Source organism: Mastacembelus armatus, chromosome 5 (genome assembly GCF_900324485.2).
Source record: "Mastacembelus armatus chromosome 5, fMasArm1.2, whole genome shotgun sequence".
Classification (NCBI taxonomy): Eukaryota; Metazoa; Chordata; class Actinopteri; order Synbranchiformes; family Mastacembelidae; genus Mastacembelus; species Mastacembelus armatus.
Window position 1 is genome coordinate 6,802,218 of NC_046637.1, and position 27,264 is coordinate 6,829,481.

The 27,264-nt window shown below is 39.2% G+C and overlaps 1 protein-coding gene across 8 annotated transcripts; it reads right to left on the minus strand.

Moving 5' to 3' along the window:
- Positions 1-161: 161 nt before the first annotated feature.
- On the minus strand, positions 162-26,477 carry tead3b (TEA domain family member 3 b). 8 transcript variants are annotated; one of them, XM_026307053.2, is made up of 16 exons: positions 26,302-26,476; positions 25,819-25,961; positions 15,295-15,549; positions 8,359-8,423; positions 7,811-7,873; positions 7,606-7,668; positions 6,125-6,136; positions 5,017-5,142; positions 4,838-4,881; positions 4,611-4,667; positions 4,097-4,161; positions 3,837-3,973; positions 3,438-3,611; positions 3,143-3,286; positions 2,859-3,011; positions 162-2,308 (listed from the first exon to the last, which is right to left on the minus strand). In XM_026307053.2, exons 3-16 carry the CDS (start codon positions 15,416-15,418, stop codon positions 2,195-2,197), a joined length of 1,341 nt encoding a protein of 446 aa, XP_026162838.1. In that variant the 5' UTR covers positions 15,419-15,549; positions 25,819-25,961; positions 26,302-26,476; the 3' UTR covers positions 162-2,194. The 8 variants fall into 8 exon arrangements, with proteins under 8 accessions (XP_026162838.1, XP_026162840.1, XP_026162841.1 ...); XM_026307055.2 differs by lacking the exon at positions 4,611-4,667 and having other exon boundaries at positions 26,302-26,477; XM_026307056.2 differs by lacking the exon at positions 7,811-7,873.
- Between the last annotated feature and the right edge of the window lie 787 nt (positions 26,478-27,264).

A 27,264-nucleotide genomic window follows, 5' to 3' on the forward strand; every position in this document is an offset into this window, starting at 1 on the left:
ATTATTAGCGTTAAAACATGAACTTACACTTGAAACTATACTTCTACTCTCCTACATTAAAAAAATACTCTACCTTTAACTGCACTACATTTATCTGACAGCATCACTTATTAGTTAATATTGGTATGGAAAGAACACAACAGATTTACAAGCAGGTTTAATACGTTTTCTGGGGGAAAATGGCCCCAAAGGCACCATGCGTCTTTTATTGTTAGATACATTTGTTTGATTACATAGTCCAACCTCTACTTTTAAGTATAAAATTGCAATGCACAATGGTAACAAAGACAAGAATAATCCACCTTAAACCAAAAAAAAAAACTTCCCACACCATTCAGAATATGATACATTAGATATTTCATTATTAATTATCAATTATCAGCACAATCACACATTATTTTCAGTGAAGCATATGGCAAACACTGAAAGTCAAAAGACAACAGAATCAAAACAAAACATTAATCTTGATAATGGCAAAAATGTCTGTATAAAAGATAAACTGGAAAACCTGCTAAAGGAGGAGTGTTACTGTATCTTGCTTCTGAAATATGACATTCAAAGCCAGGTGCAATTATTCCATCGTACAATGTCTTGAATTTGAACAGAATTGTCCAGTGAACAACACAGAGTAGAAACTTGTCAGCAGGACCCATGTGATGACAGTTAATGCTGCCTCTAGCACAAGTCCTGCAATACTTCTAACATCTCCATCACAATGGACAATGATCAGCACACCTCCAGTACCCCACCCTGCCCTCCCGCTATTTGTATTCCAACCCTATAAATAACAATCAATGGTCATACTCCACAGCACAGAGACAATAGTTCACATTCAACACAATTATTTCATTGGATTTCAAAATTGTTTCATGTGTAATTTCAGTGAAAAAAAATTGTCTTAAATATCAAAACTTTTATGAATGAATGCTTCTCCAAACATTACACGAAGAAGGGTGAAGCTAATTGACTTCACAGCATACAATCTCTTTTTTAAACAAAAGAAACAGTGATTAACTTCTCTCCTCTGTACCATGGTCTCTGTGCTGAGTTACTTGATCACAAATATGAACATAAAGCCCCCCCCCCCCTGTTAAAAAATACTCCTATGTAACACATATTCCTTTAGGATCTACTGACTCACAGTACAGAAAGAATTCATTTTTCAATTAGGCTACATAACTCAAGGCAGAAAATAAGCACTGCTGTTGCTTCAACCCCGTTTTGGATCTTTTAAGTGCAACCAAGCACACGTCTTCACACGAACAGAAATAACAGGGGCTCTCAAAAGGATGGCAACGCCCTGGCTTTATGTCAGACTTGCAATGGTACAAGGCATCCCTTGCGCCCAAAGTCCATTATACTGTAGATAAATGCTTGTAAGACCTGATTTTTTAAAAACTGTGTAATAAAACATTAAAAAAGCAGAACGTTAATAATATGGTAACACAATAAGCCTTCTCCCTGTATGTTTGGACTGTAAAACTTGGGATGTGTTTTTGTAAAACAACAAGCTACATGAAAATTAGATATCCCAACCCATTCCTTTGTGTGCCCAGATACAAAAAGGTTTCTTTCCAATTTTTGTGACATAATACACTTGTCTGACTATTTTATGTTCATTTGTTCACTTAAAAATAAGAGGTAGTAAAAAAAAAAAAACAATCCAAAGTGGCAGGCAATGATATAATCTTTGGAGAAAAGGCACTTGCTTTGCTAACAAACTTACTGCAACACCACTCGGGTCTGGTTTTCCTTTCTGTGGTCTTGTTCTCACCACATTTCAATCTTTTACACACTTCTCTTATTGCTCAGAGTGGGTTCCCTTGGAGACCATAAGAAGCTTTTCAACCTTAAACACGTTCTCGTTCCCTCAATAAAACATTTCAAGCTCCATCAATTACCTTGGCAAAAGTGGCCCACTTCATCTAAAGCATGTTTAAAACACATGGAAAATAGCTACTTGGTTGACAAATCTGTAATTCTTCAAGATTTCTTTGCATGTCGGCACTCGGGTTTCCTTGCGTATACTTTTTTTTCCTGCTGTACTTTTTCTTTTAAAGCTTAAAATATGTCCTTGGTAGTTCGGTCTAGCATCGTTTGAATGTTTTGTAATGTTTCCTGGATTGTTGAGCTGGTTGAAGAGAGATTGTGTCACGCTTCTGTCTGGCTTTTCCAAAACCTCCCTGAAGAGCTGTTAGTCTTTAACAAGTCTGTAGACATGATACTGAGCTCCATGTTCACTTGTTGAAACCTCAAAAACAAATGCTATACAGAGCAAGGTCTCCTGGGTGTCGCGGTTTGTCACCACCTGAAAGCCAAAGGAAAAGTGAGGTGACATTTATGAAGAGGCACTGTCCATTTAGACATACTGCAATGACAATCAGTTGACAAACGGTTCATTTTAAAGGAACAGTTTTGAGGATTTCTTTCATTGGCTTTCTTGCCAATGAGGTACAGTACATGAGAAGATATTTTCTGCTTTAATATCTGTATTGTGAATATGAATCTACAAACCGGAGCCAAGTAGTTTAACTTACCATAAAGACTGGAATGCTTCATTTGGTAATTCAAGCTAGCCTGCCTTTGTCCAAACATTACAAGATCCACGAAAAATATGATAAATGATTACAATATATGCTTTTTGTTTAATTAATAGAAACCATGGAGGTGGTTTAAATACTTGGCTAGCTGTTTCCCCATTGTTTTCAATCTTTGTGCTAAGCTAAACAGCTACTGGGTGAAATGTTCAGACATCTAAATCTTACTGATTATTGCAAATACATTTCAGGAAGAAAAACAAATTTATATCTATGTTTCAAATATATTTTTATAGTCTGATCAGATGGACTGTATGTTACCTGTAAAATAGTGAAGTTTTCAAGAACACTGTTCATCATGTATTTTTCAGGCAAGTGTTTTAGTTTGTGGATAAAGTTGATCATGTACTCGCACATGGGAGAGCGATGGATCCTGTAAACACACTTTCCTCCCTCCAGACGGGCATATTCTGTCTGCAACACACAGTAGAGACAAAAACATCAAGGGAAAGCAAAGTTTGAGTGAGGACAGTGGCCCCTAAAATTTGGTAGGTCCTGTATTAATTGGGTTTGTGAGAATAACAGTCATTAATGCGTATTTTTACCTCTACTTTCTCGACAACCTGTTTGCCGAATGAGCAGACTTTGGTTGAAACAGTGATCGTCATGTTCTCAATGCTGCTGTACTGGCTGCTGACGCCATAGAAAGAACCAGGCCCATCCTGCATGCCACTACTGTTCAGGTCCGCCTACATAGGGTACAAAGTTCATTGTTTTAGTGATGCCCAGTGCATGTTATGTTATGTGGTCTCAAATCTGGGTGTTTGAACTCATTCTGAGCATAAATCAGACAAATAAATGCACAATAACAACCAATAACAGATGATGATGACAACCCACCCAGAATTTAACTAGGAAGAAAGCATTCTGAGGGCCTTTCTCATAAAGCTCTTTGAGGCCGCCCTTCTTCTCAGGGAACTTATCGTAGATCTGCCGAATGTCCACAGCCTCGAGGAGCGGGTCGCTGTAGGAAGGGTTGGTCTGTCCAATGTGGACAAACAGATGTTTGCTGTACTGCAAGTGGAAAGAGACAGAAGAGACAAGGTAACCTCAAGACCATGAGATGCAAAGCACAAAATGACATTCTGCTCACTTCTGAGCAAAAGGAAACAGGAGAGTGTTGTCTCCTGCTAAGAGCTTTCTCATCACCACCATCTAAAGAGTTTGCTGTTCTTTGCCTCAGTTCTGGCCAATCAAGAAGGTGCCCATCACCAAATTCAACTTTAAACTTTAACTCACATTGTCTGGGTCTCTCTGGACCTCCATGAAGGCTGAGTACTCCAGCATCCGCAACTTAGAGGAGGCAATAGTCCGGTCCTGCCATACTGGCACTGCAGTAGCAGTTGGTCCAGGAGGAGGTGCCAAGGGCTCATAACCTGGACACACACACACATTTATAAAAACAGTCACATTGACAGTGAGCTTCCATTTCCAGGCCATTCACTAATTAATTATTATTATTCTTTTAATTGTCAGAGATTTTTACTAAAGTTACTCACTTGGTATGGACTGTGGAACAGGACCTGATAGGCTTGGGTATGGTGGCTGTGCAAATGGTTTGATACTGAAAAAGAATAAATGGTGCCATAAGCCAATGACCTATAAACCATATAGTGAAAAAAGGGTGTGACTAATGTTTATGGCATATGGACCTTACTATATTTGTATTTTTAAACAAGTTAGTGTCAAAATAAAAGCATGTGTTGCTGCACCAGCTAGGCGTAAGTCCACCTGTTTCATAGCTTCTTAATGATTCAAAATAGCATCCAGTCATTGCTCTAACAAATCACTGACAAATCTAAGAAAATTGATTCATATTTTGTAGAATTTTGTGCTTTTGTTCAAGTCATTGAATATTTAGATTTGACCTTTTTTTCTCAATTAAATCTTAAGCGCTTCATTTGTCTGGTGGTGGTTTACGTCAGTGCAGGAAACATACAGTACAACACACTGTAAAAGAAAAGTTAATACTGCTTTGTGCTCATTGTCGGGCCTTGGCTAGGGGGAACTTACGCATGGCTGGTGCGGTCAAGCCCAGGAGTCCTTCCCGGGTTGAGATCTAGAACCAGCCTGGTGTGCAAAAACGTGATCCGTTAATTGTGCCCTGCAATACCCACCTAACATTAACCCCCTCATCTAAGCATTTACTCCTCTCTAGTGACAACATCTCTCTTTACAAACAAAATGAACCCTGGTGTTTCCTCAGATATCTTGTGGGATCAGGGAAGCTGTTTACTTACTCCTGAGAGGGTCCAGGCTGTCCTGGGATTGGTGGAGGCCAGAACTGGAAAGCAGAAAAAAAAATAACAATAAGTTATTGCAAATAAATCCAGTGTAGTATTTCATTACTGAAAATGAGCGACAACCACAAAGTGTGGTTATGTGCTGTAACTGCACATAAGATGAAGAGAAGTCTCACTCTGGCTGACTGGTAGGGTGCAGGAGGCAGTGGTGGAAGGTGATTTTTTATCATACTCGGGGAGACGATTTGTGCAGATGACAGTGCTGCCATGTTCTGCAGGGCTTTGTCTTTAGACGCCTGATCCTATAGATTGACAGAGAAAAATGATGGTTGTCAACCACAAGGTGGCACCATAACCCCAAACATTTATGTACGGCTGTATATGAGCCTAAACAATCACAATTAACACTGGGATAGTTTTTGTTTTGTTTTGTTTTGTTTAGTTTTTTTTCCTGAATTCTAAAAGTCAATATTAACAATTAGCTAAATTTTATTAAAAAATAAAATTAGAATTTTTGATAAGATTGACAGGAGCTTAGCTTAATAGCAAATAAAAACACTATGATTTTGAATAATCCTTAAAACTGAGTATAGAAATCAAACATACAGAACAAAACAAGAGAGAAAGTGAAGCAGTGTTGCTCCAGTGGTAGTTTAGCTCACAAGACAAAAAAGGTCAGTATGTTATCAGGCTCACCACAGGAAAAAGAGAATGAAAAGAGTGCAGTGACTTGGAATGCAGTTTTCCCCTAATGTCGCACATAAGACTAATTGAAGTTTTACTATGTGAATGAAATTGGCACTACAGTATGTATGTGAAATAAGCAGCACAGAAGACATAAAAAGCAAACCAATTCATATCCATGGTGCATTACACATTTACAAACACCTCAAAGCAGCTTATTTTTATCTTATATTAAAAACTTTATTAAAATGCATCCCCCTGCTTTTTTTGTTATGTTTTCAAATGAATGCATTTGAGATAATTTAGCTATGGCTTTGCAACTAAAGGAAAGCTGCCTCAGAAGCAAGACCCTGAAACAAAGAGTGACAGCTTGTGCAAAGCAAGCAAGACTTTGGCTTCTGGCGAAGGCTGAGGGAATTATGCTGCATCGGACAGGATGTGCAGCTGTATTGTGTTCAAAGCAGGACTACTTCCTACGCATTGCTTCGTTACGGGACAGCGATGTGATGGGACGCCATGCCAGCAGAGGGCCTTAGCAAGGGGACAGATAACTGGTGGTAGCGAGAAGGGAAGCATATTACACAAGTCAGAGTCACTTACCAAATTCATCGCCTGAATCAAAAAAGAGAAAAACCATTAGTGCTGCGCAGTTCTAAACGATGTGTTAAGATTAACTATGAGTTAACTATAAGAGTAACTATACTCTTATACTCTATACATTAAAATTGGATAGTGCTTTAAATCCAAGATAATTCTTACTTTTTCATACTGCAGAAATGGTGTTCCATAATTTACACCATTAATACAAAATAATAAATTTGGATTATTTTTGTACATAGCAATTTTGCAAAATTATGTACATATTTACAAAAATATGGTATAGGTATTGGGCTCTATAAGCATTATAGTTAAAACTATGGAGTATACATATGTATATATATATATATATATATATATATATATATATATGTATATATTCCTATTATTTTCTTGATTTCAATAGACAGCATTAAAATGTACAGCAGGTAAATAAAGTCATTTTAGTTGTCACACTATTTATTTCATGTTTGTCCACTGTATAATCTGAACTTTCTACAGTGGCCTAGAAGCTAATTTTTGGGAGCTATAATGTGAATGTAAAGAGAGTGGAAATGAAATGAAAATGTGGTGGAGTTTTCTTTGCTACAGGGAATTGAGGAAAGTTATGGCTCACTAGGAAGAGTCATGCTTCATATCAACTTGGCTTTTATGAAAAGCTCAGAAACTTGTATTCAGATAATGGGGTCGATTCTTTCTCCTGTATGTTATGAACTTACTTCTCTAGGTCAAAACTTATGTGACTTAAAAAAATATTGAGGCTGATCTGTTTCCTTATAGATTATCACACTATTTTTTTTAGCGTCCACTGGGGTACTGGGGTATTAGTCCGTGTCAATGTTTATGTAAATATGCAAAAACAATAAAAAGCACAAAGAGGCCAGAGAGACTGATAGAACTATGAGACGTCAAAAGAAATATAATGAAAAACAATCAGAGATGAATCTTAATTTATGTTCGGTTTTTCAAAAGACATTACAAATAGACAGATTAGAGGAACTAAAGGCAGTAACTAAAGTGAAGTAAAGAGAATTTTAGGGAAAGTTGAAGTCTCAGAGAAGTACAGTATGCTGCAGAGGCATGGCTGGCACAGAGGACAGATACAGAGCTGGAGCAACGTGCAGCTAAATAACTCATCACTAGGGTTGTCATATCTGCTTGTGTAGCATTCCCTTGAAGAAGAGGCTTTAGTTTTGCCTCTTACACTTTAATTTTAGAAGTGAGATTAAGCCCAGTGCTGCTCAGGCCTACATTAGAAGTTAAAAGTTGAAAGGCTGTTTGTGCACTGCATGCATGATACATAACCAGGACTTGTTATTCTTCTCAATGAGTTATTGTCTAATTGTTAATCAATGAATTTTGCTTGCCAAGCTTGTTTCCACTGACCTTGCATCAAAGCAAGAACTGATAATATGCACAAGTGAACTGGTTAGTGCAAAGCCAAGCCTTTACCAGCCCCGCAGAGCCCGCGGTGAAGCGCATACCTTTAGCTTTGACTGGATCTCGCGAGATTTTCTTCGGGCGAGAACCTGCAAGTGGCTAGAAACCTGCACAAAAGAATAGCCAAGAGAAGGGAAGAGGAAAAGGAGACAGGGAGAGAAAAGACAAGGGAAGAAAGAGAGAAGCCTTAACCAAAGAGGGTAGAGATGCCCAGTCAGTGTTGCCGGGAGGCCGACTGGTGGCACCTACCTTTATACTCGCCTGGTATTCGCGAACTTTCTTCCGTGCTAACACCTGTATGTGACTAGACACCTAAGGGGGTGTGAAACAGTTTTTGACCATAAACACAACATGCACTCAAATGCATGCATCCACAAATGCATGCATCAAAGACATACTTCCTATAATAAAACACAAAGTCCAAGTTCTAAATTGTACATGCAAACAATAAAAGAGGAAAATAAACAATGGACAAGCGAGATGTAGCTTAATCCTCTGTTCCATTTTCAAAAACCATTAAAAAAAACGCATCAGTGAGGAGGTGATGATGTCGTCCATCCTTCACTGTCCTGCTGTACAGCACCAACTGTGTATTAATCTACAGGTGAAATTACTATGAAATTACAGTACACATTAATTTTTACCTTTGTTGACAATAATGAAAATTCTGAATTCATTTATAAGTTGTTGTTGCTACTGCAATTAATAGTTTTCATTATTTTCATAGTGTCATTTTTGCTTTGTACCAAAATCATAAATGCTTATTCTAAACAATAAAGTCTATAAAACTTATTTACCTGTTTTCTTGTGCGGGTTTTGCCTGTCCTCAGCTTGATGTACCTTGCTATCAATTCATTGCGACCTGCAACCAAAAAACAGAGAGCTTAAAAACAAGAACAAGAATACGCAAATACATAACAGAAAGGAAATATTTCTAGATTCCCAATAATACCCTAGATTGAACAGAAGGTGGCTCTCTAGTTATGAATTCACAGCTCACATCAAAAGAACATCAGTGTGACCTTTCCCACAGCTCCTCACACTCAGGGCAAACACACACACAACGCTTTTTTTGTCAGGGGTCACAAGCCACAATAACACCTCTGTTTCCTACAGGAGAGCTGTATGTTAAAGATTGGTTTGTAGGTTAAAAGTTGAATTTTTATGTTTTACCCCTAAGTTTCCATTATCTCGTTTCACACCTCCTTACTGTCTGCTCACATGGCCCCGTAGCATAATTACAGAGAGTGCTTAGAAAACAGAACCATGTTTTTAATCACATAACAGCTACTCTCGACATTCTGCACAAACAGGTTGTGCAGAAAACAGGCTTCTATTCTGGGCTTTCCTAACATTTATCACAGAGCATGAGCTTTAAGAAGCGGTGCCTTTTCAGCGGAGAGCAGCTGGTCTCATGCAGAAATCATCTTTAGCTATGAGAAGTGCAAAAACCATTATTTTGTTGTCTCAAAGGAAAGTCAGTGAATCAGTGTTTTTCAGTTCTTTTTGTTGCCAAGTCATGCTTACCGGGTTTTTGTGGCTGAAAATTGGGCCAAAGGGAGAGGTTGAAGTGTTTTAACATTATTATGAATAATAATCTAAGTTCTTCTAAACTTGCTGACAGAGATTTTCAACAAAAGCCGGTGAAGATGTGTTTTCTTAAACACACTAAACAAGACTGTGTGTCTAGAAAGTCTATAGTTTAACAGCTTTCAGTATCCAGAAGCATAATGACAGGAGAAACAAGCACTTGGCTTCCAAAAGGCCCTGGTTAGTGTAATTACCATAAAAGTACTGCAGGCCATCTCCAGCAGGCTTGCAGCCCTCACCGTACTCTCCAACCAGCCAGCCCGGCGGTCAGCCAGCTGTCTGCTGATACTGAGGTAACCCCTCCCCTCCTTCCCTGGGCCAAGGATGGACACGCCCGCTCCAGCGCCTCCGCATTCCTAGCATTCCTCTAAGCCTGTCACATCTGTGCTAGCCAGTCTGATTGGCCTGGGCCTGTGCACACAGCCAGAGCTCAGGCGAACACACACATTATCATATGCACTTCCAGCTCTGGGAGAAGCAGGGGTTAGAGCAGGGGTGAGGGCCATTGGGTTGGGTATGGGGCCGTCAGTTACAGGGGCAAAAGGGGCAGCTGATGCAGTAACTCTTGGAGGAAACACAAAGCCATATCTGTCTCTGCCAACAACTGCCACCTGGCAGCAATTCAGGCCCTTTTCCCAAAACAACACCACTGTGACCCTGCACTCAATGGACAGTCGCACCTGCTGCCAAACATCCCAACAGAGGATGGCAGAGAAAGAACAATGCCAGTTCGACCCCCACCCAACTGTCACTCTCAATCTCTTCAGCTACAGGGCATAGAGGGAAAAACAACCCATGGTCCCAACCAGAGTTCTGCTATGAGTTTCACAAATGCCCCATTGTAAATGACTGTATTTTGAGATACTGTATGAATTCAGTGATAGACCTAGAACTTGGAGTAAGAAAGACAAGAACTTCTCTCAGAAACTGTAAAGTAAGCTTTCAGGATTTGTAGACTCAATAAAACCAAACTAGATAATGTAATAATCACTATAACTTTGACTTAACCTTTAAAATATACATTATGCAGAGGGCTGAAGGACAAGGACATATGGTGTAACTGTCAGAAAATGAACCGTATTTTTGCTGTAGTACCTGGCTGTTAATGTTTAACAAGACAGGCGCTCAGATGTGTTTTAATGGACAAAAATGATAAAACAAACACCCCTCTCTGCCACCTAGGACAGTCGCAGCGTGTGTTCAGTGTGACAGTCGTGTTTATGAGCACCGATGTGTAAATTTCACGTTCAAGTTATTTTCTAGCAGCTGCCTGGTTTAGCTCACTATCTGAGGCTTGGTGAAGGCAGGTCAGGAGTGTCAGAACACGTCACTGTGGCTGTAGTATTAATGGTCAAAACAGGTAGTAGGCAAATTAAACATGCTTCAAACACAACACACAATATATAAGTGATGCCCTCCGACTTTGAGTGTAGAAACATTTCACCAATGGGAGTAAATGTTCCAGTACTAATACTAACTACAGTGAATGACCCGCAAGTCACTCTTAACGTATAGATAATTTATTTGTATTATCGTTATCATAAATAAGGCCAGCAAACCTGGAGTCAATGTGAGGAGGGTAACCTGTTTCACGTTTATTCAATAACATTACAGGTTGCTACAGTTGACAGGTGTAGTCCAATCTTCTATAAGTTCTCCATTGTATCCTGGTGCACCACTGTTTATGTTTACTATCCTGGATTTTAATAGGCCAATTGGCTAAAACTCCACACAGGTCATACAATTTGTGTTGTTTAATTTATAATTCCAGTAACATGGTTTTTACATAATCTGAATCTGACCACTGTATTTAATTAATTGTTAACACATAACAGATTATTGTTTTACTTTTCTGAAACACACATTTACAACAGTGTTAGCCAGGAATAGCTCGATTTTGCATGTGAAAGTATAAAATATAAAAATGAGTTTTGTTCATCTATTGGACGAGTGGAATCGGTTGACGCCTACAAAAGGAAAAGCTGCAGCAGGACATCATTCACCGCAGGTAAAAAATCAAATCTCAACCTGACACAGAAAAACATCAGGACTTCAAGGTAGCGACTGCATGGTACCCATAAGCACATAATAATTAGGGTTCTTCCTGGTTGCAACCCTGTAGGACTGGTTATCCTAGTTGATTGTATTTTAGAGACACTGGCTCTCTCTAAACCCATCAAATAAAATATCAAGAAGGTCTCTGATCTCTGTGTCGTCAGTCTGCAGATGTGATAGCCGAAATCTGCTTAGACTTGACATGTTAGGAGTCAGAGAGATGGTGACCACAAAGCAGGAGGTCATGACAGGTTATACAAACAGAAACATATACGAACAATCGCATCTACAGCCTGACTCGTCCTCTGCCTCTAATATATGATAAGATAAGATATATACTTTATTTGCCCCCATAGGGATGTTAGTGGCATATAGATGTGGCATAAAGAAATACAATGACACATAAGCAGCACAGGTTTCAGCGCTGAATAGCAATCAGTGTCTTTCCATCCGTCAATCCCCTTTTTCAGCTGCTTATGATTCCCTTGCTGATTGCTCAACACCCACTCAGATCGCTGCAGGCTGCCACTCTTAACCTCTTCCCTGACAGGACACGCCTATCTTTTTTTCTTTTACTACTTTGACCACTGGAATTTTCCACTTCTACGCAAAGATAGTGAGCAGAGAAGCAATCTCTCTTCACTCTTCATACCCACCCCCCCCAACTCATAAACCTTTTCTCCACCCTTATTCTTTCCCTTCCTCCCTCCCCATAACACAAACATTGCTAACATGCTGCTCAGCCATGACTGAAGACATTCCTAACATCTCATTGAGGGGGCTGATGCGGAAGCACCAGGCGTGATCAGTCATCGTCACAGGCCTCTCAACCTTTTTTTTAAAAATATTTTTACACATTTTCTCACAACTTTGCACATGCACTGAACCTCCTAACATGGCCAACAAAGGTCACAGCAGACATAAGCCTCCCTCTAGCACTGAATTCTCTTTTTTGTACCCCAGCTTTGCCCCAGCTGCAGCTATAGCAAAAAAGAGGTGTGTGCTTGGGGTTTGACACACCTGTCAAGGCCAGAAAACGCAGGTGAACAACATGTCAGCACAGCCCCAAACGAAAACAAGACAGGCCACATTTTTTTACACGCATGCTTCTTGAAGATACTTCCTCTGAACTTAAGTGTGAAATGTGACAACTATTTAATTCAACCAGGAGCAATTGTCTCTTAGTTATTATATGAATGCTTTGATTAATACAAATGAAATAATCACTAAATAATCACCAGCATAATGAATATGTGTAGAAAATCCAACGATTAAGATTAATACCACCGTCATATGTGTCTGATTAATATAAAGCAACATCCAGTAGTCCACTAGCTTAGCTTATCTTAAAGACTGTAAAGAGGGGAGAAAGCTAGCCTAGATCTGTCTAGGTAGCAAAATTCTCCCACCTGCAGCTGTAAAGATCAATGATCACTGCATATTTTACTTTTTGTGCAAAAACAAAAATATTTTTGTGGTTTTATGAAAGCTGGGGGCAGACTGTTACCCACCAGCATTATTTTGTATGGATCACACAGCCCAGATATAACTGAATTATTCAGTTTGAAGTAATGTTTTTTTGGCTTTTGGACAGACTAAGCTAAGCCAACCTGCTGGTTGGAGCTTTGTTTTTAAAGTACAGAGATAAGAGTGACATTAAAAAAGGGTGGAAAAGGTGATTATGCCGGTACCTAGGATACATTTCTGAGAGTTGTGGTAGAGTTGACACAATAATAGCATAATGCAAAGCACATTTTACAAAAAGGATTTAATTTAGATGTTTTCCTATAAACTAGACGAAAGGGTTTTCTAAGTTTTCGAAGTTCATGTTCAGAAACATGGTTATTAAAATGTCTGACTTGTTAAATACCGAGTGCTATTCCTTCTTCAACCCATCGTCACCTCTGAGCTGTGGAAATGACTACTGTAAAAAAAACGTACTAATGGAAATCTGCAAACATTTCCCAGCAAATAAATCCTGGCAGAAAAAGTGAAATACCCAATGGGAGGGATGACTTGCCTGCTTTTCGAGGCCACTGGTAGTCTGAGACGGCAAGGTAGGCCAGTATTACATACAGTACAATCGTTAACATTCTCCTGCTCTCACGTCAGGGCAGTTTTTAGACGACTGAGGTAATCACCTTGTGAGAAGGCTTCTTCTGGGTCATGCCTTGGCTCTGCCAGCAGAGCCTTAGATGACTTGTTGTAAATTGAGAGCGTGTTTAGTGTTCTTGAAAAAAAAAGCAGGGCTCTAAAAAGGGGTCCTAACAGTTTGTTGCTACGGGGGCAGGTTTGTTCGTGGGCTGTCTCTTTGTTGACATTCTCATGACAAGTGTATAGAGCCTGGAACACAACACTGCCATGCTAAATAGGACTGAGGAGCTATTTAGGTTAACATTTAAAGATGGCTGCAGTGGTTTATGCTTTAGGTCTGTACACAAACGTCAAATTAAAAGCATGTTGTGAACTGTGTCATTCTGAAAATTTACATAAGTATATTAACATGTACTTCAGTATTTAAGCATATGTAATTCAGGTCAGCCAAACACAAAAATCTGATTGATTTAATTGGTATAAAGGTCATTTCAATTGAATGCATTCATAACTGAATCACACTGGAAATTCTGACGGTAAACAGACTGAACATGTTTAATCCACATTTAAATTTCTTGTGTCTGTTCAAGAGAAGCTACAACAGTGGCTGAGTTATCTCAGGTATGTGCATGTCCTTGAATATCCAAATCTGCCTGACGAATAAGACGAGATTCCATCTTGGATGAATCACGCCAAAGGAATCCTAACTGATGTTAAGCGAAGTAAAGTCACCCAAAAAACAGTGCTTTAAAAACAAACACTAATGCTCCTAAAATACACAGCCTGTCTGAGACGTTAGTGGAAATGATTGATGGTTTTTATGGTTGCATTGAAGCCGGAATTAATTTCAAGTTCTTCAGACATGATGGACTATAATTAAAGGGCAGGAAAGCCTTACAAAGCATGGCTTTAGGGAGTTCGAGTTACGATGGTGAAAAGAACATAATTTCACAAAACCAAAAAGAGGTTTGCTGAGGACAAGGCCAAGAAAAGAGTAAAGAAAGCAGCACATTTCCTGTCAATCAACATTTATTGCTGTTCAGCTAAATTTCCAACTTCAAATGCTAAATTTAATTAGCAGAGCGTGCACTGTCTCAACTATAGGAATGGGAAAGTGGGATCAAAATAATGAAAGACAAATGCCTTCAATTTCCTACACCTGGATGGCAGTGATATTATCAAAGGACTTGCCAACATATCCATCTGGAGTTTTTCAGGACATTACAGGCTCAACACCTGCAATTTAATGAACACACTGCAGGAAACAGCAGAACAATTCTGAAACCATATGGATGTTTAAAATCTTTGAAAGAACAGCATGCCAATGTGATGTTTTTGTTTTTAGACTCGACTCATGCTGTGCTAATTATTGCTAATTTAACCAAACCATTCAGCACCAAACATAACACTTTTTCACAAACCAGCTTCCAACCAGTGACCTGCAGGCAAAACTCTCCCAGCAATACCGGCATGAGAAGAAACAAGAGCATGGCATTCAGCCATAAAACCAAAAAGCAGGATTTTCAACTGACAGTGTGGAGAGCAAGAGAAGAGCCATAAAAACAGTGGGCATAAAAACAGGCTGTAAAGAAAAACACTCTGAAGAAAAGGACAGGTGTAAATCAAGGGGAGAGGAACTGGGATGCTCTTAGAACAGCAATAACCAGCTCTAAGAGTGCAAGTGTGACTGGAAGAACCTGCTCCTGGGTCACAGCACAACACGTACAGACAACACGTACAGACTTGCTGGGACGCTGGGTTCTGCGTGGAAAGAAAACACTCACCTATGTCTCGAAGCTGTGAAATGTGTGCAAGAAAAAAAAAGTATTTTTCTCAATAATTCGTTTTAGGGCACTGTGGTGGGTGTTTGTTTTCTTTCCACCACAAAACTCTGCGGAATGGATGGTTTTCTCTATTTTCTGCATTCATTATAAAACTGATTTCCATGCAACTGTTGCTTTTTTGTTCCTTTGGCTGTTATCCAATGTACTTACCATACATCTTTCCCTCATCTGACAGGATGATTTTTCTCCTGCCACAGGGAGGGTAGATGGCGAGGGCCTCCTGGAAGCTCTGCTCGATATCTGGGCTCCACACGCCCTCCGCATCCCCGTCCATGGTTTTGTCCTCATTGTCCCCATCCAGCCCATCTTCTGGGCTACCGTTAGCGCTCCACTCGTTGGACGCAATGGTGGCGGCTCCCCCTGGGCCCGACCCCGAGCCGCAATATCAAAGGATCTGTAGAAGATCTGTGGAAAACCAGATTCAAGTTGTTTAGCTGTTTTTATTCAGTAATGACTGTATTAAACAGTGTGAAAACACAGTTTCACCCAGTAGAGGATAACTCTGTTGATATTCTATATTTTTGTTACTGTCAACGAGTTTGAGAAAAGAAAATGAAATTATATACGGCAATTTGATGCAAGTTCCGGTGCCTGCTGTGCTCAAAACACAAACATAGACTATTTGTATCAATTTAGGTCTAGTGGTCACAACTGGGATTGCAGGTTAATACAAATCCTGGAAATGACTGTGAAACTATGATGAAAACATGTCACACCCAATAAAAAAAATATGTGTATAACATATAATTACAAACCATCATTTTCTTATCAGCATTTTATTTCTGTGAACTTGATATGTGGACGTGTGCGGTGAATAAGCTAGTTTCATGAAATGTGGACCAGTGTTCCCAGAACACATCCATGGCTGCTCCGTCTACATACAAGACTGTGATAACTAGTGGACAAACCGGTCAGAACAGTGGAACGGTTTCTTACATCATTTACTTATACTGAATTTCTGCTACAAACACATTTCAACTGGTTGCCATCAGGATCAGTTAAATACAGGAGGACACAGAGCAGGGATTTGATAAAATTGACAATGTAGTGACGTCTAAAACCTAATTAACAGCTTCCATAATATATGAACCTAACCCCTGCCAAAAATGTAAAATAATAGCTGGGTAGCCGCAAAGAGAGACCAGAACTGTGTGAGTTCATGTAAAGCATAATGAATACTCAACTTGAATTAGGAATATCATTCATCTATAGGTCACAGCTTTGGCTTCCTTTGACATTATCTTTATTGCAGTCATTAAATTTGTATGAATAAACAATGCTAACCGTAATTATTACTATAATTTCCTCAACTTTATTTTTCTGAAATGGCCAAATGAATTCAAGATATTCCATAAAATGAAATTTAAAAACCTCACTAATCAGCACTGGCCTCAAGGAATTCTTGTGGTGTGGGAACTGTGTCCCAATGTGGTTAGCTTATGGCTGACTGCAGACGAAGCTCTTAAGTATTTTTCAAGCTGCCTTTTCAGCATTGTATTGTTTCTGAGATGGAAGTCTATGAGGTAACCTTGATCCTCTGAGGATGCTTGTGTTCCTGCTTGTGCATTTCAGCAGATGCTGACAAAAATAACATGTAATGAATAAATATATAGTGTGCCAGAATATAGATTCCTGTGGGAAAATTACTATGCTAAAATGATATATATTTTGGATCATTATAATAAATTGCTAAAAAGTATTACAGATTGTTTGTTGGGTTCAGCAGTTTTTTTCCTATTAGAAGCAATATGTGACTTATTCAAGGAGGTTTTTTGCACACAAAAAAGTGTTTCAGTTTCAGTGATAAAATGTGATCTGAATTAGTAAGTTGAATTTTAAAAAATAAAATCAAAACATGAAAAAAAATCCCACATGAATAAATACAACTTGTTCAGAGGTCACAGAATACCTCACTTGTGTATTGCTTCATAGTATATTCATACCACAACCAGTAATTCATAATAAAGAAATCCTCCTTAATCTCTCTTTCTCTCTTTATGTGTCAGTATTTTAAAAGATAACTATAAATGTGCAGCTACAGTAAATTGTCAGAGAACCACATATTGCTGAAAAAGCAGAGGTGGAGGATTAATGATGTGTTATTTGCCTCCCCACCATCATTACAAAAGATCAAAGGCAAGTCGAACAGTTAGTTTCCGACGATGATATTCTACCACACGCAACATGCAACAAGGAATTTATGGAAGTCATTGAACCTAAACTCGAGTTTGACAAATATGCACAAGTCAAGCTGCTAATTTTAGCCCTGAGGGCACTGGTTCTGGCAGGTCATGGTGTTAAAACTCAACACTGAAAGTGAGCACTCATCAGTAGCTCAAGTGGTCCATCTCAGTCCTTAGCAGTCACTAGATTTCTACCAATGACTGCTAAATCTAGAGGTAGGGTTAGTTTAACCATAGTCTGCCCTGTCAATTTCAGAAGAAATGAACAATTCTTCATAAAGATCAGCACTTCAAAAACAATAACAAAAAAAAACACACCGATGTATAAGTAGCCCAAAGTATTTTATAAATGAAGGCACAGGTGCTGTGGGGCAACAGCTTCAGTAAAGCCAGGACATAATAACAATAAGACTGGGGCACAACGAGGGAGGGACGGATGGTCAATCTATTGTTGATCTCCAATTATAGCAGAGAAAACAGTGCAAACCCTATCTGCACTGTGAGCTGTGAAGAGCAGCAAAAGGTGCTCAGTCTAACACACAGCTCTGACAACCTCATTGGTGCTCCAAGTGCTAACAAGAGTGTGTTCAAGTGAGGTGCTGTGAAAGAGAGGCTCTTCACTGAGAGACGGGCCTGAATTCCAGACATGTCCTTATTAAGAAAGGGCTGAGAGTGCTCACTGTTTCTCCTTCTGCCTCCCTTGTGTCAACCCAATGCCCTCCCTCCCTCCTGTGACTCCCCCTCTCCACCCAGCACTCAGAACGTCTCTACCCAAATAAGGACAGGAGACTAGAGGATGCGTGCATGGGAGGAGTGGGTGGTGGTGTGGGTTAGTTGGTTGGTTAGAGAGCAGAGGGCGCAAAGGGGGTGTGCATGGGGGAGGAGAGGTTGGGAGGATGGGTGGGGGGGATTGTCCAATTTAGGCGTCCACTTTGGGGTCTGAAAAACAGTGGGATTGTTCCAGCTGGAATGCAATATCAGCAGTGAACACGCTCCCGCTTCATGACGCTCAGAGCTCAGATGAGAGGGAGGGCATTGTCAGCGGAGCCATTTTTCAATACATCGTCCAGTGGAACCACAAGATTTAAATCAGGACAACAGTCATGACTTCATGGTAAAAGTGATACATTCAGTCTCAGGGACAGTTTTATGGACTCAAATGCAACAACTAGTTTGACACTTGTAGAGAGTTCCAGTAATGGGATTTAAGATGAAGAGCTTTGGGATCAGTTCTCCAACATGATTTACTGTTGCGTTGAGACACGTTTGGATGAGAAGATCTACAACGCAGTAATGATTCACACATCAAAATAAAACATATGTGATACAATACATAAAGATGGAGAAAACTTAAACCAACGACAGAAGATAAATCTGCAACTATTTCCATTATTGCTTAATGATTTCGGCAATTTTTCAAAGAAAATATTCCCAAGCTGCAACTTAGTTAATTGTTATATTTTGGCCTTTTTATGATAATGTATTAAATAGATTTGAGCCGGGTGGTCAAACAAAAAAGTTCACTTTGGCCTTTAAAAAACTGTGATAGGTACTTTTCACTATTTTCAGGTATCCCATAAAACAAACAATCAATTATTAAAATAAAATAAAATTATCTGTAGGTTAACAGATAATGACAATACATGACAACTGCAGTCTTGGTCCCAGGCACAGAAACCTGTGTGTCAAAATCATCCATGCATTTGCCAGAAGGGAGAGTTTATAATGGATCTTGATTGAACGACACACTGCTCTCACATTTAACACAAAAATCAGGGACACACCTCCCCTCCCATTTCTGGGAGTCAGTCCATGGGCCTGTGAGACCAACATGCTACAAAATTCCAATGTGCAGTAGGAATGTAAATAACGCTGCACAGATATGTTCCTCGCACATTCATTCAAACAGCACCATTCATGCACCAGAACCCCTTTTTTCTCATTTTCCCAGTCCAGAACAGAATGCTCACACAGGAGTCTGTTTTCAGCAATCGGCTTATCTCAGCCTCAGCTCCATCTATGAACTAACCAGAGTTTATTGGCACCGATACTGCATTTTCTTTTTCTTCCTAGACAGGACTGTGCGCCGTGAAATGTCTCTGAATTCCAGTAATTCAGCTGAGTCACTCTCAGGCTGCTGGGTCACATACAGAAAAGCTGTCAATAAATCAGGGACATTTGTTTAACTGTGCCACTGAGCTCAGCAAACACCTACAGACAAGCATATATAAAGAGTCTGTGTTCAGCAGTAAAAGTGAGATGACCTGATATTCAGCATTTGGCACAATAATACAACATTCAATTAGAAAACGCAGAGTTATCATTTTTTTCTTTCACATTGCTAGTTTTTAATTCCTCAATTTTACCTTCCTCTGAGCATGATATCATCTTGGTGCTCTCAGATGGGCCAACCAGATGGGTTTTTACTTACGCAGTGGAATTCAAAGACTACACTGAGGCAAGACCTCTACTCTGTGACGTCTGATTTTTGTAGCCTGATGGCAACATCTCTTCTCCAGGTGGCTGGTGGGAAAAGAAGGTCTGTCGAACCTACCGCTATTTAAGACTGAATGGAATGAACCACAGAAACACATATACTAAAGATCCCACCATGAGAGCCATGCAAGCCCACTGAGCTAAGACAGTAGTACTAATACCAAAATCAACTGTCAGATACTGTGTGTATACAGTGGGTGCTTTGTAAGTTCAATGCTTTTGCTTTAGCTGGTAATTTCACACAGATTTACTTTATTATTAAGTGTTTTTCCATTTTAGCTGCAACTTTGCAAAGCAATTGAATTTAAACAGAAACTGTCCCCTTCTTCTGCAACAGCCAGAGAAACTGTTATTTTACTAATGTTACATCAACCTGAGTTAGATCCTCAAAAATTAAAAAAAAAAAAAAAAAAAATGTTAAGTATTAAAAATGCTATAAACACCCAGAAAATCTTTCAGATACAATGTTTATGCCAGCTCAGGCAGAAAGGTCAGTTCAGAAATTGTATGGTGTTTTGGAACAAAAGCATCAAATAAGCAACATGATTAAGAACAGACATCGTCATGTATCTAGCCCACTGGACTGAAGGGGAACAAAGATATACCTCATGCCCAGTAATAAACAAAAAACACACACAATCATTAGATACTGTATATTTATAATATATTTTCTCCAGGTGGTGAGTTAGAGGGAATTCTCACCCTCTTTTCACTTTATACACAGTCATCTCAACTGCTGTTAAAAAAATAAAAGCTGTAGCAATTTTTTTTTTTTGTATTTCTTGTTATAAAGGAAAGTGTTGATTATTGGTCATATCACACACAAACACTCCACGCAAATCAGAGTCCTTCATCTGTCCACAAATCTGTACACCCACATGACTCAGTTCTACTGAGTCATGTCCCAAAGCAGATTGTTAACAGATTTCCTTCAAATCTGCCTCTATCACTGCTGATCCATTAAGTCTGTTGTGTTTGCATGTCTCCCCACCCTTGCCCACTGTCAGAATGTATTACGATATGTACCTCTATCTGTTTGCTAACCAACACACTACAAGATTTGTTCCTGTCTTTAAAAAGGCAGCCTTTGTTAACTCGCTGCGAGACTTGGGGCACTTGCTGGCAAAGAACAGACCCCTGCTAGCAGCCAAAAGCCCCCCTGCTTAGCTGAGAGTTAAACATACCTCCACTGAACGTAATGTTTATACACAGTAACAAATCCTCAGCCTAAAACTCTGCATGAGAACCACACATCTTGTTAAGTTTGAAGGGCGCTCGCAGATGTAGAGTGAGCGTTCTCTGTCACACTGACACCCCCTCCACACACCAACAGCCACACAAACACACACTTGACTGGGGAAACAACAGGACTTGGCGGCAGAAGGAGCAGCTGCTCTCTAAGGTCAGATTACAGATAAAGAAAACATTTTAGGTTTCAGGCCAGGAAAGCTGCTCTCTGACAAGTGCTGGAAACCCTGTCTTATTCCTCCTAACTAATAGAAATACACAAAGATGCATTAATAGGAAATCCACATGTTTAATAGTATTAGTGTTCCTTAATTTAGGGGAAAAATTGAAGTTGATGACCTGGCGTGAGTGTCAACCTGTCTGATCCACATTTGCCACTGACACCGCTGCCTTTCTTAGACTTATGAAAACACAGGCTTCATCTGCAAAAAAATCTGAGTCACCACCCTCTTCTCTCCCTCCTGTGTCTGTCTTTGGCCCTAATAAATTCTCTCCAGCTCCTCCAATAACTTCCTCCTACTTCCTATCTGGCACGGCGCTCAGGAAACAATCAGAGCTGAGAGTGAGAGGAGGGCTGGACAGCCAACAGCTCACACGGCAAGGAGCAGAGAAAGAGAAGCAGAGGAAAAAGTTGAGACAAACACACATAAACTATATGATCACACACACCACAAGCACCCTTTTGTTAAGTCAAACATTTGCAGTTTGATACCAGCTGCATGCCCAAGAAAAACAATAACGCTCCGAGTAATAACTTGCATGCAAGAATGAACAACTAGAGTTTCTGAGTGAAATTATCTGAGCTGGACAACATTTTTTTTTTTTTAAACATTTACACCAAAAACACCACATGTGACTCTTATTTGTTGTTTTCTTGCAAACAAATCACACAGTACGGAAACAGGCTAACTCACTCTGATGTAAGGTTACTGCTTTCATAAATGAGTCACTCTGAGGCTCAGGCAGAGGATAAATGAGTATCACACGTAAAAGCAGAGAATGAACGTAAGGGCTGATTCACTTATTCATTGTTCTGTTTAAACACTGGATGCTGCTGGCTATGTGATTTACCTTGAATTGTCACACTTTCAGAGAATTAAGCCTTAATCCAGCTAAAGAGGGAAAGACTGACACAAAGCGAGGCGAGTGTGCCAGAGTGCTGTTTTTTTACAGCCTGAATCAGCATTTTAATCGGAAATTTTCCAGGGAACATAGCGGAGAAGCCATTCTAGCCTGAATTGGTCATTTTGTGGTGAGGAGAGTGGTTTGAAGCCATAATCTGTGAAACCTTTAAGACATGCATAACTTTGCAGCAGAATGCACCAGCCAATAACTCATCTAACCATATAAATTGTGGAACAAGGCATTAAAAGCAGTCATGGCTTTGATCAAGGCCATATAAAGGATATTTTCACAGTGGAAAACTATAAGACATAAAAAAACACTTAAACCTAAGGAAAAATGTGTTGCAACATTACACATCATGTACATGGACTAATAAATCATTGGACACCTGTGTTGTTTTATGTTGCAAACAACAAAAAGAAATAACTCTGTGCTAAAGAAGATCGTCCTCCGACCCAAAACACTCTGAGCACAAGAATTAAAGGGGTTTCACATGAGCGCCCTTGGGTCACTGGAGCTCCAGTGCGACACACACATCTCTGCAACACCGAATGAGCCCAGTATGAGAGTGAGCCTCCTCTTATGTATAATGGAGGCCACAGACACTGGCACACAGACCCTCAAAGACATTTCTTACGGAGTTCTTCTTCTTTAGACACATTTATGTGGAACATCTCTCGTAACAGTTTCTCACCAGAGAAAGAACAAGTACGTTTAGCAACTTGGGGACAACTGACACAAAGACTACACTGTTGTAGGCCACTCCCCAGCTCCTCCCCTGAGTGGTCAGAACAGGAGGCCAGAAAGCTTATCTGTTAAAACCTCATGGTTTGGACGATATGTAAACATGTGTAATGCATTAACGTGAATGCAATGTTGATAAATTGTGTTACTGGGGACCTTGATGAGTGAAGTAATTCGTATATGTTTACAATATATTACTTTCCTTTTGGTTGGTGTTAGTGTATGTGACTTGAAAATTTGCTTTTTCATTGTATCTTTGCGATAAATTGTTCAAAGAACAATATGTTCTTCATCAACAAAAATGAAGACCTCTTTAACCCAACCAAACTGCATATTGTTTTCCAGATTGTTATTAATGCCCTTCTGCTGAGAGCCGTAGACTCTACTCTGAGCCCCTCTGAACAAACAATATTTGTTCAGATCTGGGTTGACAGAGGGGTAAGTGTCCACCATTTGGACAGGCACTTTTGGGAATGGTTCTAAAAAGCAACCAATGTCTGCACAAATGGGCAAAAGCTCATTAGCCATTCTCCTGTGGGTTTAACACAAACTAGTGAAGCTGCTGCTGACAAACGGTCGACAGACCAACATCCAAAGTAAACTCTCTGCCGTGCAAAGAAAGGATGCACTTCAGGAGGAATCCGCACACTAATATCTGAAATACCTTCAGTGTCATATTAGAAATATGTTTCCCAAACCAGAAACATCAAAAGATTGCAGATTTTTCAGCCTCATGAAGAGAACACATGCTGTTCCCCCTGATAAACGGCCTAAGGAGCGCAGCTGGGGAGTAAGAGGAGTGAAAACAGCCACTTTAAAGGGATATTACCCCAAGCAATCTAATTGACCTCCATGATATGGGCGAAACTGTAAAACCTATGCCTCAAATTGAACTCTAACACAAGTACAGATCATACATACAAAATCCACAACAACTGACATAATAATGTGTGTTCAAGGGAAAAAAAAGACCACATTGTACAGTGGGAGGCCTGGTGCCTTCATGCTGCATAAAAACAATGAAGGGGAATCTGTCAGAGCAGCAGAATGCTTAATCCTTTCCAGATTTACCCATCAGCATCAAAATCTATTATTAGACATCTTGGCGTGTCTCATTTACCAAGGACACATTGTTTGGTTGTACTGGTTGGTCGTTTCATTTCAGAACACCATTTCCACATGTTAACAGAAAGTAACTCTTAAGAAGGATTAAAACTGTAGATTTTGCCTCTCAAACATGACCAAATTTGACCAACTTGAAAAATCTTGCTACATGATATCAGACCAGCCTCTTTATCAGTGTTGCATCAAAAGATTGTAGCTGAAACAGACACTGCTTGTGTTCAAAGACCTCACCACATATAGATTTACAGTCACACAGATTAAAAGACAGAGCAGTACAAACTGTTCGCCTGCTGCACAGCTTGGTTTCCCCACAAACCTGCTAAACATATATAAAAATATACTGTCCTGAGAATATATGTCATCTTCTAACTTTAAGGGGTTATTGCTGCAGTGAAACCAGACAATAACAGTTGCCAAACAGAAACGTTAACAGGTTATTCTGCTTACTGTGACTAACCTGAAAGACTGCATTCTGCTGTTTATTAAAACCTATTGACTAGTAGTGATTGAACATCGCGTCTTCTGTAAGTGCAGAAATTTAATTTAAGATGAAGGAGGTGGTAAAATGTCATCTCTATCTGTTATACATTTGGCTCTATCAAAAATGTTCCCTGTGCCTAAACTAACATCACAGGCTCAGAGCAGGTGTAAGCTGAGGTGGTTCTCATATAATTATACAATTAGCCTGCATACATGCCATGCATCTCAAATCTTCACCTATGTATTATGTACTTAGTAGGACTTTGCAGAGTATCATCACATGTCCCATTTGTTAGCATAATAGATAGATAGATAGATAGATAGATAGATAGATAGATAGATAGATAGATAGATAGATAGATAGATAGATAGATAGATAGATAATAACGATGATGTCTTGAGTGAGAGTTAATAGAGTTAAAAAAATATACACTTATGAACATATATGGGACATTTTGCTACTATTCCCTTGTGCTGTAATTTTGAAACAACTTCTCATAGAAGCATAGATCCTTTTACAGAAATGTTTTCTTGCTGGTTGCTTTAGGTCTGTCACATTTCTCTTTGGACCAGTATTTTTTATAAAAGTGGTTAGGCATTAAACACTTTCATAATGGAATTTATTTTGATCAACTAATTAACTGATACATGTTTTTTTATTTAATAAAACCTATTGACAAAATCGTTGTGATGTAAGAGAAATCATTTATTCATTTTAGTGAGTGTAAATGTAGTTCTGCAGGTTAGCAGAATGCACCTCAGCTTTATTTTAGATTTGTTATTTGTTTGTACAGTTGTAAATCTGCTGGTCTGTGCTGAGAACGTCTGTTATAAAAGTGTCGCTCAAGATGTTTGAAAATGTTTCTTTTTGTTTTCTAATTTAAAAGTGCAGTGCAAACACTGTCAACACTGTTCTTTTTTTTTTTTTTTGTTCATGAGTGCCCTGATAAACTCTTTAAATATTGGACCCATGTCTGCCTTTAAAATAAATCCAAATCTAATTATGGCCATTTAAGTTCTTCTCGTTTATTTTAAGCTCAACATTACCAGAAAATAAAAATGAATAAGGAATCACCTGCAACTATCACTCATCTCTAAAACGGATAGTTTCACTTTTTGTGAATGTAGTAATTTTAATTCCTTGTTGTGAATTAAAAAAATGCCTTTTTTTTTTTTTTTTTTTTGTCAAATAAATTCATTTTTGTCTACTGATGGTCGAACAGGAGGATCCCGCCTTCACTTGACATGCTGGCAAATCAAGAACTTGTCTTACCTTTGGGATGCAGAGCTCCAAACCAGACTGAAGTTGTGTATTCCTCCAAATGGTTTTTGTTCGTCTGTCCCTCAGCCTGTAGGTATACAACTGTTGGATTCCTCTTCAGGAACAAGGCTGGAAGTGTCGGATCCAGGTATGAACTGTGCGAGACAGAAAACAAACATATTGGTCCGCTTCTCTGCTGTCAAAAGAGAAACTTTTTTGTTGTTGTTTGTAATAGTGTGTGTCAGTGATCGGGCTACGGGTGGAAATATGATTGTACAGAGCTTGTCAATGATATCCCTGCACACTGGGAAAGTCAAACACAATAGACTATCAATCTGCAAATGTTTTCTTCCCTCCCAACGCAGGGAGCTCCACGGAAAAATGTAAAAAATGACAATGATCTGAAAACTTCACGGAGGCAAGCGGCATGAAAAAAAAAAAAACTCCCTAGAAAAAGGCTCTAACAGAAGCTGGGAACATTTGTGGAGAACTTACCTTTTTATTCTGGCAGTCACCTACTTATGTTCAATGAAAGCAGCTGGTCAGTTTAGTAACTTTGTTATAATTTGGCGCGTAGTTGTTTTCCGTAATATTTCTCAGAGGTTTGACAGTATAAGTGGAATGTTAAGTATGACTTTGGTATGAAATCAACGCACTACACTGGAAAACGAAGGGGGAGGGAAAGAAAGGACTTTCGAGGAGGAGCCATGGATGCGCGTCAATCAACACGCTTGGGGGGCAGTGACTTCATCACAGGCCCCGCCCCCAGAACTGACCAGTAACGGCAGCTTCCTGCAATGAAAACCAGTTTCTGTCAATATAAACCAATATGGTCTTATCAGAAGTAAAACCAATACATCTAAGCGCTAAGAGGAGCTGGTTCTCTATTGGATGCATGAGCTGCTGTACCACTGCAGTTTTCACATGGTAAACAAAACAGATATTTTAAAATGATCCAGATTAAATAAATAGGATGTAAATCTAATATTTATGCTAATGTCTGTCCTAACGCTCCTATAATTTTCCACCTTTTGACTAAGTCTGGACTTCTGCAGGAACTAACATCAATTATATCCAAATATTTCCACAGAAACATAAATTATATCTACAGGCATTGTGTTTGTGTCTCAATTTTAGATACATCCTTGCACTTCCAAAGCTGTAGGATGTTGATGTTGTATGATGTCATGTGCTATCAAAAAGCACTACAAAATGACACAACCTTAGAGTAGGTCAGTCTAAGAGAAGCCTCTTCTTTCTGGGGCTTATCACAGAGCTAAAATTCAGTGGATTGTAATAATGCAAGCTGTGAGTATTAGTGAGTTATGTCAATAATCCTGAGTAACTTGTATATTTATAATGTGTCAAGTGATTTTCACTGTGGAGCCAGAACTTTATTTTAATTTGTAAAGTGAATCCCAACATTTCTAAAATAAAGAGAAAAAAAAAAACGATTTA